This window comes from Pleurodeles waltl, chromosome 4_2 (genome assembly GCF_031143425.1).
Source record: "Pleurodeles waltl isolate 20211129_DDA chromosome 4_2, aPleWal1.hap1.20221129, whole genome shotgun sequence".
In the NCBI taxonomy this organism is placed as follows: Eukaryota; Metazoa; Chordata; class Amphibia; order Caudata; family Salamandridae; genus Pleurodeles; species Pleurodeles waltl.
The window spans coordinates 27,737,209-27,752,505 of NC_090443.1; the positions used below are offsets into that span (position 1 = coordinate 27,737,209).

The window sequence follows — 15,297 nt, forward strand, 5'->3', positions numbered from 1 at the left end:
TGTTACGGCACGCAAAACAAATTTTTGAGGAGCCCGTAAAATCAAGAGCCATCACCCCAAGGGTGGATAAGAAATACAAACCACCACCCACAGACCCAGTGTTTATTACTTCGCAGTTACCACCCGACTCTGTGGTAGTAGGGGCAGCTCGCAAAAGAGCAAATTCACATACATCTGGCGACGCCCCACCTCCGGACAAAGAAAGCCGAAAATTTGACGCGGCAGGGAAAAGAGTGGCGTCACAGGCAGCCAACCAGTGGCGCATCGCAAATTCACAAGCGCTGCTGGCCAGATATGACCGCGCACACTGGGACGAGATGCAACTTCTCGTAGACCATCTTCCCCAGGAATACCAAAAAAGGGCGCAGCAAATAGTGGAAGAGGGACAAACGATCTCAAACAATCAAATCCGCTCTTCACTAGACGCAGCCGATACTGCAGCAAGAACAGTCAACACTGCTGTCACCATAAGGAGACACGCTTGGCTACGCACTTCAGGCTTCAAACCTGAAATCCAGCAGGCTGTCCTTAATATGCCCTTCAACGAGAAACAACTGTTTGGCTCGGAAGTGGATACAGCCATTGAAAAACTTAAAAAGGACACAGACACGGCCAAAGCCATGGGCGCACTCTACTCCCCGCAGAGCAGAGGCTCTTTCAGAAAAACTCCATTTAGAGGGGGGTTTCGTGGCCAACCCACAGACACCACCAGCCAACAATCAAGAACCACACCATATCAGGGTTCCTTCCAAAGGGGTGGTTTCAGGGGATATCGGGGGGGTCAATTCCCAAGGAGTAGGGGAAGATTCCAAACTCCAAAAACACCTCCACCTAAACAGTGACTTTCAAGTCATGCAACCCCTTCACTCAACACCAGTGGGGGGAAGACTAAGCCAATTCTACCAATCTTGGCAACAGATTACAACAGACAATTGGGTATTAGCAGTAATCCAACATGGCTATTGCATAGAATTCCACAACTTCCCACCAAACATCCCCCCCAAAACACGCAAAATGTCACAACATCATTTAGAACTTTTAGGACTAGAAGTTCAAGCACTACTGCAAAAGGATGCAATAGAATTAGTACCAGTACAACAAAAAAACACAGGAGTTTACTCCCTGTACTTTCTAATTCCAAAAAGAGACGAAACATTGAGACCAATATTAGATCTCAGGACACTAAATACCTACATCATATCGGACCATTTTCACATGGTCACACTACAAGACATCATTCCACTGCTCAAACAGCAAGATTACATGACCACATTAGACCTAAAGGATGCGTACTTTCATATACCAATACACCCTTCTCACAGAAAGTACCTACGGTTCGTATTCAAAGGAATACATTACCAATTCAAGGTGTTGCCATTCGGAATAACAACTGCACCAAGAGTGTTCACAAAATGTCTAGCAGTAGTAGCAGCACACATCAGGAGACAACAGATACATGTGTTCCCTTACCTAGACGACTGGCTAATCAAAACCAACACAGTAAAAAAATGCGCAAACGACACCACCTTTGTCATACAAACCCTTCACAAACTGGGGTTTTCCATCAACTACACAAAATCACACCTAGAACCGTGTCAAACACAACAATATCTAGGAGCAACCATCAACACATCAAAAGGAATTGCCACTCCAAGTCCACAAAGAGTGCAGGCATTCCACAAGCTAATAAGTGCTATGTTTCCAAACCAAAAGATACAAGCAAAATTTGCGCTAAAACTTCTAGGCATGATGTCATCATGCATAGCCATTGTCCCAAACGCAAGACTACACATGCGACCCTTACAACAGTGTCTAGCATCACAATGGTCACAGGCACAGGGCCAACTTCAAAATCTGGTGTTGGTAGACCGCCAAACATACCTCTCGCTTCTATGGTGGAACAGCAAAAATTTAAACAAAGGGCGGACATTTCAGGACCCAGTGCCTCAATACGTTATAACAACAGATGCTTCCATGACAGGGTGGGGAGCACACCTCAATCACCACAGCATTCAAGGACAATGGGATATACACGAAACAAAACTTCATATCAATTACCTAGAACTGTTGGCAGTATTTCTAGCGTTAAAAGCCTTCCAACCCATAATAACACACAAATACATTCTTGTCAAAACAGACAACATGACAACAATGTATTATCTAAACAAACAAGGAGGAACACACTCAACACAATTGTGCCTCCTAACACAAAAAATTTGGCAGTGGGCGATTCACAACAACATTCGCCTAATAGCACAATTTATTCCAGGAATACAAAACCAACTAGCAGACAACCTTTCGCGAGACCACCAACAAGTCCACGAATGGGAAATTCACCCCCAAGTTCTGAACAAGTACTTTCAAATTTGGGGAACACCCCAGATAGATTTGTTCGCAACAAGAGAAAACTCAAAATGCCAAAACTTCGCATCCAGATACCCACACCGCGAATCACAAGGCAATGCTCTATGGATGAATTGGTCAGGGATATTTGCGTACGCTTTTCCCCCTCTCCCTCTCCTTCCATATCTAGTAAACAAGTTGAGTCAAAACCACCTCAAACTCATACTGATAGCACCCACATGGGCAAGACAACCTTGGTATACAACTCTACTAGACCTTTCACTAGTACCCGCATGTCAAACTACCCAACAGGCCAGATCTGTTAACACAACACAAACAACAGATCAGACATCCAAACCCAGCATCATTGAATCTGGCAATTTGGCTCCTGAAATCCTAGAATTCGGACACTTGGACCTCACACAAGAATGCATGGAGGTCATAAAACAAGCTAGAAAACCTTCCACTAGACACTGCTATGCATCTAAGTGGAAAAGATTTGTTTACTACTGCCATGCCAATCAAATACAACCAGTACATGCCTCTACTAAAGACATAGTAGGATACTTACTACATTTGCAAAAAGCAAATCTCGCTTTTTCATCTATAAAAATACACCTCGCAGCTATATCTGCTTACCTACAAACTACTCATTCATCGTCTCTATTTAGAATACCAGTTATTAAAGCATTCATGGAAGGGCTAAAAAGAATTATACCACCAAGAACACCACCAAGAACACCACCAGTTCCTTCATGGAACCTTAACATCGTCTTAACAAGACTCATGGGTCCCCCTTTCGAACCCATGCATTCCTGTGAAATACAATATCTAACCTGGAAGGTCGCATTTCTCATTGCAATCACATCCCTCAGAAGAGTAAGTGAAATACAGGCATTTACCATACAAGAACCATTTATTCAAATACACAACAATAAAATAGTTCTAAGAACAAATCCAAAATTTCTGCCAAAAGTAATCTCACCATTCCATTTAAATCAAACAGTAGAATTGCCAGTGTTCTTCCCACAACCAAATTCTGTGGCTGAAAGGGCACTACATACACTAGACATCAAAAGAGCACTAATGTATTACATTGACAGAACAAAGCTAATCAGGAAAACAAAACAACTGTTCATAGCTTTTCAAAAACCACACATAGGAAATCCAATCTCTAAACAAGGCATTGCTAGATGGATAGTCAGATGCATTCAAACATGCTATCTTAAAGCCAAAAGAGAATTGCCTATTACACCAAAGGCACACTCAACCAGAAAGAAAGGTGCTACAATGGCCTTTCTAGGAAACATTCCTATGAGCGAAATATGTAAGGCTGCAACCTGGTCTACGCCTCATACGTTTACTAAACACTACTGTGTAGACGTACTAAATGCACAACAAGCTACAGTGGGCCAAGCTGTACTAAGAACATTATTCCAAACTACTTCAACTCCTACAGGCTAAACCACCGCTTTTAGGGGAGGTAACTGCTTTATAGTCTATGCCAAACATGTGTATCTGCAGCAACATATGCCATCGAACTGAAAATGTCACTTACCCAGTGTACATCTGTTCGTGGCATTAGTCGCTGCAGATTCACATGTACCCTCCCACCTCCCCGGGAAGCCTGTAGCCGTTTAGAAGTAGATCATAAACCTTAAACATCTGAACATTTGTAAATAATTATTAGAAACTCTTATCATACATACATATTCACTCCATTGCATGGGCACTATTTATACCAAACAACTCCATCCTCACCCTCTGCGGGGAAAACAATCTAAGATGGAGTCGACGCCCATGCGCAATGGAGCCAAAGAGGGAGGAGTCCTTCGGTCCCGTGACCAAAAAGACTTCTTCGAAGAAAAACAACTTGTAATACTCCGAGCCCAACACCAGGCAGCGGACTGTGCCAAACATGTGAATCTGCAGCGACTAATGCCACGAACAGATGTACACTGGGTAAGTGACATTTTCATTAGAGGGGGGTTTCGGCAACAAACATCTGAACCTTCCCCCTCTGAAACCAGACCCACCTATCAATCACAATACCAGATGGGTGGGGGGGGCTTGTGGTTCCTATAGAGGGCAATTCCCAAAAGAAAGGGGAAAATTCCAACCCGCCAAACCAAGCCCTAGCAAACAGTGACTTCAATGTCACAACACCCCAACACTTGTCACCAGGGGAGGCTAACCACATACTACCAAAACTGGACAAATATTACCACCGACATATGGGTCCTATCAATTATCCAACATGGTTATTGCATAGAATTCACAGCATTCCCTCCAGATGTGCCACCAAAAACGCACAGACTGTCTCAACAACACTTAGACCTATTACATATAGAGGTCCAAGCACTGTTACAAAAACAAACAATAGAGCTCGTACCCAATCACCAAAAAGGAACAGGTGTTTACTCACTGTATTTCCTCATTCCAAAGAAAGACAAAACGTTAAGACCTATCTTAGATCTCAGAACACTGAATCTCTTCATCAAATCAGATCATTTCCACATGGTAACACTTCAAGACGTAGTTCCCTTACTAAAAAAGGGGGAATACATTACAACACTGGATCTCAAGGATGCGTATTTCCACATACCCATCCATCCTTCTCACAGAAAATACCTAAGGTTTGTAATTCAAGGCAAACACTATCAATTCAAAGTGCTACCGTTCGGGATAACAGCCCCCAGAGTATTCACAAAATGCCTAGCAGTAGTAGCAGCAGCTCACTTAAGGAGACCGCATATGCACGTATTCCCATATTTAGACTGGCTAATAAAAGCCATCACTCAACAACAATGTCAATTTCACACACAATACATCCTAGAAACTCTGCACAAACTGGGGTTCTCTAAAAATTACCAAAAATCACATCTGCAACCATCCCAAATACAACAATACTTGAGAGCAACACTCAACACACAAAGAGCAATTGTTCCAAAATGTAAAATCAAACATACAACCAAACCAACAATACACAGTAGGGTTTGTAATGAAACTACTAGGCATGATGTCCTCATGCATAGCCATTGTCCCAAACGCAAGACTACACATGCGGCCCTTACAACAGTGCCTAACAAAACAATGGATGCAAGCACAGGGTCAACTACAAGATCTAGTGTTGATAGACCGGCAAACACACTCTTCGCTTCAATGGTGGAACCCTATAAATTTAAACAAAGGGCGGCCATTCCAAGACCCAGGGCCTCACGCTATTATCACAACAGATGCTTCCATGGTTGGGTGGGGGGCACACCTCAACCATCACAGCATACAAGGTCAATAGGACAATCAACAAAAACTACTTCACATAAATCACTTGGAACTGCTAGCGGTATTTCTAGCATTAAAAGCGTTTCAACCACTAATAGCCCACAAACACATTCTTGTCAAAACAGACAATATGACAGCAATGTATTATCTCAACAAACAGGGGGACACACACTTGTCACAACTGTGTCTCTTAGCACAAAAGATTTGGCATTGGGCAATTCACAACAACATTCGCCTAATAGCACAGTACACACCAGGCATTCCGAATCAGTTAGCCGACAATCTCAGTCGAGATCACCCGCAAACTCACGAATGGGAAATTCTCCCCCCAAATCCTACAGGATCACTTCCACCGTTGGGGAACACCAAACATAGACCTATTTGCAACAAAAGAAAACGCAAAATGCCAAAACTTCGCGTCCAGGTACCCACACCCTCAGTCCAAGGGCAATGCTCTATGGATCCGTTGGTCCGGGATATTTGCTTACGCTTTTCCCCCTCTCCCGCTCATTCCTTATCTGGTCAACAAACTGAGTCAAAACAAATTCCAACTAATACTAATAGCACCAATCTGGGCTCGCCAACCGTGGTACACAACACTGTTGGACTTATCAATAGTACCCCACATCAAAACTACCAAACAGACCAGATCTGTTAACACAACACAAACAACAGATCAGACACCCGAATCCAGCATCGCTCAATTTAGCAATCTGACTCCTGAAGTCTTACAATTCGGACATTTAAATCTTCCACAAGAGTGTATGGAGGTCATTAAACAAGCGAGAAAACCTACAACAAGACATTGTTACGCAAACAAATGGAAAAGGTTTGTTTGCTACTGCCACACTAATCAAATTCTACCACTACTTGCCTCCACAAAGGACATTGTAAGCTATTTATTACACTTACAAAAGTCTAATCTAGCATTCTCTTCCATTAAAATCCATCTCACTGCAATATCCGCCTATCTGCAGATTACACATGCAACATCACTTTTTAGAATCCCAGTCATTAAAGCATTTATGGAAGGAATAAAAAGAATCATACCCCCAAGGACACCACCAATACCTTCGTGGAACCTTAATATTGTATTAACACGACTCATGGGCCCACCATTCGAACCCATGCATTCTTGTCAAATCCATTATCTGACTTGGAAAGTAGCCTTTCTAATAGCTATCACATCACTTAGAAGAGTGAGTGAAATACAAGCATTTACTATTCAAGAACCCTTTATACAAATACATAAACATAAAGTGGTTCTCCGTACAAATCCAAAATTCTTACCAAAGGTCATATCCCCATTCCATCTAAACCAAACTGTGTAACTCCCAGTCTTCTTTCCACAACCAGACTCAGTAGCCGAAAGGGCCTTGCATACATTAGACATAGAGAACACTAATGTATTACATTGACAGAACAAAACAATTTCGTAAAACAAAACAATTGTTTGTAGCTTTCCAAAAACCTCATGCAGGTAACCCTATATCCAAACAAGGCATTGCCAGATGGATAGTTAAATGCATTCAAACCTGTTGCCTTAAAGCAAAAAGAGAATTACCCATTACACCAAGAGCACATTCCACTAGAAAGAAGGGCACCACAATGGCTTTTCTTGGAAATATACCAATGACAGAAATTTGTAAGGCAGCCACCTGGTCTACGCCTCATACATTTACTAAGCACTATTGTGTAGACGTGTTAGCAACTCAACAAGCCACAGTAGGACAGGCTGTATTAAGAACATTATTCCAGACAACTTCAACTCCAACAGGCTAACCACAGCTTTTGAGGAGATTACTGCTTTGTAGTCTATGCACAGCATGTGTATCTGCAGCTACACATGCCACTGAACGGAAAATGTCACTTACCCAGTGTACATCTGTTCGTGGCATGAGACGCTGCAGATTCACATGCGCCCTCCCAAGACACACCCACCCCCCCCCCAACCCCCCCACCCCCCCCCCCCCCCCCCCCCCCCCCCGGGGAGCCTGTAGTTGTTTTTTAGTTGCATGAAAATTGTAAATATGTAAATAAATATTATTTTAATAGACACTATGTACATACATTACTACTCCATTGCATGGGCACCTCTAGTATACTCACAACTCCTACCTCACCCTTTGCGGGGAAAACAATCGAAGATGGAGTCGACGCCCATGCGCAATGGAGCCGAAAGGGAGGAGTCACTCGGTCCCGTGACTCGAAAATACTTCTTCTAAGAAAAATAACTTGTAACACTCCGAGCCCAACACTAGATGGCAGGATAATGCACAGCATGTGAATCTGCAGCGTCTCATGCCACAAACCGATGTACACTGGGTAAGTGACATTTTCCATATATATGTATATGTGTGTATATATGTGTGTATATGTGTGTAAATGTGTGTGTGTGTGTGTGTGTATGTATATATATATATATATATATATATATATATATATATATATATATGTCCGATGGCATGTGTAGCTGCAGATACACATGCTTTGCACATCCCGCCATCTAGTGTTGGGCTCGGAGTGTTACAAGTTGTTTTTCTTCGAAGAAGTCTTTTCGAGTCACAAGATCGAGGGACTCCTCCCCTTTCGGCTCCATTGCGCATGGGCATCGACTCATCTTAGATTGGTTTTTTTCCGCCATCGGGTTCGGACGTGTTCCTTTTCGCTCCGTGTTTCGGGTCGGAAAGTTAGTTAGAATCTCAGAAAAATCGTCGGTATTGTTTGCGTTCGGTATCGGGTTAGTTATAACAGATCGACACCGATTTTTGAAGAGCTCCGGTGGCCCTTCGGGGTTTTTTTCGATCCCCCGTCGGGGCCTGGTCGTCCCGGCCATGTGTCTCTTCAAGGCTGATGGAACGGACCCCATTCCGCTTCTGCCCAAAATGTCATAACAAGTATCCGTATACAGATCAGCATCTGGTCTATAACTTGTGTTTGTCTCCAGAGCACAAGGAAGATACTTGTGAAGCCTGTCGAGCGTTTCGGTCCAGAAAGACATTAAGGGACCGAAGAGCGAGAAGACTGCAGATGGCGTTGGCGCCGACAGGACAAGGGCGTTTCGAGGAGGAAGAAGAAACTTTCTCCATCCAGGAGTCGGACGAGCTCAATCCAGAAGAAACGCCGAAAACCGTGAGTAAGACGTCAAAACATAAAACTCACGAAAAGACCACGAAAGCCCAGGGGACGCCACTGCCAACAGGCCATGGCTTAACCCGAAAAATAGGTGACCGATCATCGGCACCGAAAAAGGGCACGCTGGTGTCTGTCATCCGACTCCGGTCGAGATACCGCCACTCAGCAATCTCGGGCCCGAGACAGGGGCTCCGAGCAAGTTCGCCACCGAGACAGCGGAACCGAAATAAGTCGGCACCGAGAGACCACGACGCCGAAAATAAAAAAGATTTCGTCGGAACCGAAAAAAGCAGCCGAAAAGGTTTCGATACCGAAACATCCGGCCTCGGAACCGAAATAAAGTTCCTACACAGAGGAAAAAGGACTGTCCTCACAAATGAAAATACACAGATTTGGACAGGAACTAGAGACAATGGAGCCAGACTACACCCAAAGAAGGCTCCACATCCAAAAAGAAACGGGGAAGATCAGCACTCTCCCTCCTATTAGAATGAAACGCAAACTTGCCTTCCAGGAGAAAGACGAGCAGCCACAGGCAAAGGTGGCTAAACAAGTAAGCCCGCCACCGTCCCCACAACGCTCTCTGCAACCATCACCCATAGCCACTCCACCAATGATGCAATCCCCGACTCATACAGGGATGAGTCAGGACGATCCAGACGCGTGGGATCTTTATGATGCGCCAGTGTCAGATAATAGTCTTGACTGTTATCCTGCTAGACCGTCACCACCAGAAGATAGTACAGCTTACGCGCAGGTGGTGTCTAGGGCAGAGGCATTTCATAATGTCAGCCTACATTCAGAGCCAATTGAAGACGACTTTCTATTCAATACACTGTCGTCCACACACAGCCAGTACCAGAGTCTCCCCATGCTACCTGGAATGTTAAAGCACTCCAAACAAGTGTTTGAGGAGCCTGTAAAAGGAAGGGCCATTACTCCAAGAGTGGAGAAAAAATATAAACCGCCACCAACTGACCCCGTGTACATCACACAACAACTAACACCGGACTCAGTAGTAGTAGGGGCAGCTCGCAAGAGGGCGAACTCACACACTTCAGGAGATGCACCACCTCCAGATAAAGAGAGTCGTAAATTCGACGCGGCAGGAAAAGGAGTGGCGGCACAGGCAGCAAACCAGTGGCGTATTGCAAACTCACAGGCTTTGTTGGCCAGATACGATAGAGCTCATTGGGACGAAATGCAACACTTTATAGAACATTTCCCCAAGGAGTTCCAAAAGAGAGCACAGCAAGTAGTGGGAGAAGGACAGAGTATCTCAAACAATCAGATACGGTCAGCAATAGATGCAGCAGATACAGCTGCTAGAACTGTAAACACAGCAGTGACAATAAGGAGACATGCATGGCTGCGTACATCAGGATTTAAGCCGGAAATACAACAAGCCGTGCTGAATATGCCATTTAACGGACAGCAGTTGTTTGGGCTGGAGGTGGACACTGCCATCGAAAAGCTTAAAAAAGACACAGATACGGCCAAAGCCATGGGCGCACTCTACTCCCCACAGAGCAGAGGCACATTTCGAAAAACAGTTTCGAGGACAAAGCACAGAACCCACAACCTCACAAACAAGGCCCACTTATCAAAGCCAATATCAGCGGGGAAGTTTTCGGGGACAATATAGAGGGGGACCGTTCCAAAAAAGTAGAGGAAAATTCCAAAGTCCCAAAACTCCACAAAGCAAGCAGTGACTTACACGTCACAAATCCCCAACATATAACACCTGTGGGGGGGAGACTAACCAAGTTCTACAAACAATGGGAGGAGATAACAACAGATACTTGGGTCTTAGCAATTATCCAGCATGGTTATTGCATAGAATTTCTCAATTTCCCACCAAATGTCCCACCGAAAACACACAATATGTCAAAGCAACACATGGATCTTCTACAAATAGAGGTCCAAGCGTTGTTACAAAAACAAGCAATAGAATTAGTACCAATTCATCAGAGAGGAAGAGGAGTCTACTCACTGTACTTTCTCATACCCAAATAAAGACAAAACTCTAAGACCTATATTAGATCTCAGAACATTAAATATCTACATCACATCAGATCACTTTCACATGGTGACACTGCAGGACGTAATACCTTTGCTCAAACAACAAGATTACATGACAACATTAGACCTAAAGGATGTGTACTTCCATATACCAATACATCCTTCACACAGAAAGTACTTAAGGTTTGTATTCCAAGGGGTGCATTACCAATTCAAAGTGTTGCCATTCGGGATAACAACTGCGCCAAGAGTTTTTACAAAATGCTTGGCAGTAGTGGCTGCTCATATCAGAAGACAGCAAATACATGTGTTCCCGTACCTAGACGATTGGTTAATAAAAACCAAAACGCAGGAACGGTGCTCACAACACACAAAGTATGTCATAGAAACCCTTCACAAACTAGGTTTCTCACTCAACTACAACAAGTCACACCTTCAACCGTGTCAAGTACAACAATACTTAGGAGCAACAATCAACACAACAAAAGGGATTGCCACTCCAAGTCCACAAAGGGTACAAGCATTTCACAATGTAATACAAGCCATGCACCCAAAACAAAAGGTACAGGTCAAAATAGTGATTAAACTACTAGGCATGATGTCCTCATGCATAGCCATTGTCCCAAACGCAAGATTGCACATGCGGCCCTTACAACAATGCCTAGCATCACAGCGGTCACAGGCACAGGGTCAACTTCAAGATCTAGTGTTGATAGACCGTCAAACATACACCTTGCTTCAATGGTGGAACACTATGAATTTAAACAAAGGGCGGCCTTTCCAAGACCCCATGCCTCAACACGTAATAACAACGGATGCCTCCATCATAGGGTGGGGAGCACACCTCAACCAACACAGCATACAAGGACAATGGGACCCTCAACAGAGACAGTTTCACATAAATCACTTAGAATTACTGGCAGTATTTCTCGCGTTGAAAGCTTTTCAACCGATAATAACACACAAACACATTCACACACTCAACACAGTTGTGTCTTCTAGCACAAAAAATGTGGCATTGGGTGATTCACAACCACATTCGCCTAATAGCGCAGTTCATTCCAGGAATTCAGAACCAGTTAGCAGACAATCTCTCTCGGGATCACCAACAGATCCACGAATGGGAGATTCAACCCCAAATACTAAACACTTACTTCCAAAGATGGGGAACACCACAAATAGATCTATTTGCAACAAAAGAAAACGCTAAATGCCAAAACTTCGCATCCAGGTACCCACAGGATCAGTCTTGGGGCAATGCGTTATGGATGAGTTGGTCAGGGATATTTGCATACGCTTTTCCCCCTCTCCCACTCCTTCCATATCTAGTAAACAAATTGAGTCAAAACAAACTCAAACTCATACTAATAGCACCAACTTGGGCAAGACAACCCTGGTACACAACACTACTAGACCTTTCAGTAGTGCCTCATGTCAAACTGCCAAACACACCAGATCTGTTAACTCAACACAAACAACAAATCAGACACCCAAATCCTGCATCACTGAATCTAGCAATTTGGCTCCTGAAATCTTAGAATTCGGACATCTAGACCTTTCACATGAATGTATGGAGGTCATAAAACAAGCTAGAAAACCTACAACAAGACATTGCTATGCAAATAAATGGAAACAATTTGTTTATTACTGCCATAATAATCAAATTCAACCCTTACACGCATCTGCAAAAGACATCGTAAGATACTTACTGCACTTACAAAAGTCAAAGCTAGCTTTTTCATCCATTAAAATACATCTCACCGCAATTTCAGCTTATCTGCAAATTACGCATTCGACTTCACTCTTTAGGATCCCAGTCATAAAGGCTTTTATGGAGGGCCTAAAAAGAATTATACCACCAAGAACACCACCAGTTCCTTTGTGGAACCTCAACATTGTCTTAACACGACTCATGGGTCCACCGTTTGAACCCATGCACTCATGTGAATACAATATTTAACGTGGAAAGTTCTCACGTCTCTAAGAAGAGTAAGTGAAATACAGGCATTTACCATACAAGAACCCTTTATTCAAATACACAAGCATAAACTAGTTTTACGAACTAATCCAAAGTTCTTACCAAAAGTCATATCCCTGTTTCACTTAAATCAAACTGTAGAACTACCAGTGTTCTTTCCAGAACCAGATTCTGTAGCTGAAAGAGCACTACATACATTAGACATCAAAAGAGCTTTAATGTACTACATTGATAGAACAAAACAAATACGGAAAACAAAACAACTGTTCGTTGCTTTTCAAAAACCTCATACAGGGAATCCAATATCCAAACAAGGCATTGCCAGATGGATAGTTAAATGTATTCAAACCTGTTATCTCAAAGCAAAAAGAGAACTGCCTATAACACCAAAGGCACATTCAACTAGGAAGAAAGGTGCTACTATGGCCTTTCTAGGAAACATTCCAATGACTGAAATATGTAAGGCAGCCACATGGTCTACGCCTCATACGTTTACCAAACATTACCGCGTAGATGTGTTAACAACACAACAAGCCACAGTAGGACAAGCAGTACTACGAACTTTATTTCAAACAACTTCAACTCCTACAGGCTGAACCACCGTTTTTGGGGAGATCACTGCTTACTAGTCTATGCACAGCATGTGTATCTGCAGCTACACATGCCATCGAACGGAAAATGTCACTTACCCAGTGTACATCTGTTCGCAGCATGAGACGCTGCAGATTCACATGCGCCCTCCCCGGGAGCCTGTAGCCGTTTCGAAGTTGATCTTGAACATTTGTAAATTTGTAAATATATCACTTTAAACCACATTATGTACATACATATTTACTCCATTGCATGGGCACTATTACTATAATACACAACTCCTACCTCACCCTCTGCGGGGAAAACAATCTAAGATGGAGTCAACGCCCATGCGCAATGGAGCCGAAAGGGGAGGAGTCCCTCGATCTCGTGACTCGAAAAGACTTCTTCGAAGAAAAACAACTTGTAACACTCCGAGCCCAACACTAGATGGCGGGATGTGCACAGCATGTGAATCTGCAGCATCTCATGCCACGAACAGATGTACACTGGGTAAGTGACATTTTCCATATATATGTGTGTATGTATGTATGTGTGTGTGTGTGTAAATGTGTATATATATATAATATATGTATATGTGTGTGTGTGTGTGTGTGTGTGTATACTCTCCCTCCCTGCCTTGTAGGCCTTCCTCAAGGGAGACATATATATTGTTATGGTGAGTGGGGGCTCTGTCCTTGGTTTGAATGGCAAAGTCAAGCTAGCAGTGTTACCACTGCCCATGCAGTGTGAAGTGGCAGGCTGAGAACCATTTTGTACTTTGTCACACATAGGATGGCACAATCAGTGCTTTAACCCTGGGTGGACACTCTGCCTTACATGCCCTGGATACCTGGAGAACTTTTAATTAAGACCGCCTCTGCCAGTTGGGGGTTTCCGGTTTGAAATATACTTTGTATGAGGTTAGAACACTGGCTCTTAGGTCTGGTTAGCATTCCTCAGTGCACTTTCAGAGTCAAAATAACATCAGCTAGTAGCCCAAATGGGGGCAAAAAGGGAGTTGGAGAGAGTTATGCAAAAAAAAAAAAACGTTTTCCTTATGCGATCTTTCTACTCTACCTTCAGGCGCAACAAAGTGTTGAACCACTTCACCATCATGCAGCAGCGTCGTCTTCGAGACCATGGTGATGATGAGGAGGAAGAGGAAAAGGAGAAGAAGGGCAAGAAGAAGAAAAAGAAAACCAGTGATCTGAAGATTCACGATTTAGAGGACGATCTGGAGCTGAGCACAACAGAGAGCGAGAGTGGCAGTGGGGGTGGTGAGTGGATCTGAGTGCCATTGGAGTTCAGTGCAGTTAAGTGTGCCTTAGCACGTGACTGCAGCTGCAAATATGCTTTGAACTGAGTGAAGACAGAAGCCTGTGATGGGAATGGGAGATGACTGTAGCAGGGAGAGTGACTGTGATTTGACTGAGCTGCCAGCAAGGTCCCAGTAGCTTTTTCTCATTTGTTTTTCTCTTTGCTCAGAGGATAAACCCCCAAAGCCGAAGAAAAAGGCAGCACCTGGGAAAAAGAAGAAAAAGAAGGGGTCTGACGACGAAGCTCTGGAGGAGAGTGATGATGGGGACTTTGAGGGACAGGAAGTGGACTACATGTCTGACCAGTCTAGGTGAGGTGGAAACTGGGCATCCAGCAAATTCAGCTAGTGGTGGGAGGTACTGTATCAATCCTAGTAAGGCGAGATGAGGTTAGCAAACCAGTGCCAGCGAGGAAGAGAAATGAACTACGACCACTGCTGAGGAGTGTACACATAATTCAAGTGAGTCTGAGACCAGGTCTCTAAGTGCTCCTGGTGTCAGACAAAGCCTTTGAGGGATGCAGGTGGTAGGGGCAGGATGATAACTAGTGGACTGAGCACCAACTCCAGTGGAAGTCCAGGAGAGCCACAGTGTGTGTGTAGAGTACCTAGTGCTGATAAATCCAACAGTGGCCAAGATTGACATATT

The 15,297-nt window shown here is 43.8% G+C and overlaps 1 protein-coding gene across 1 annotated transcript in view; it reads left to right on the top strand.

Annotated features, from left to right (window-relative positions):
• GTF2F1 (general transcription factor IIF subunit 1) overlaps positions 1-15,297 on the top strand; it is a 185,435-nt gene that overhangs the window by 79,614 nt on the left and 90,524 nt on the right. Inside the window, exons 7-8 of the mRNA XM_069230467.1 lie at positions 14,417-14,610; positions 14,819-14,960. Coding sequence (XP_069086568.1) covers positions 14,417-14,610; positions 14,819-14,960 — 336 coding nt within the window. The remainder of the gene's footprint in view (positions 1-14,416; positions 14,611-14,818; positions 14,961-15,297) is intronic.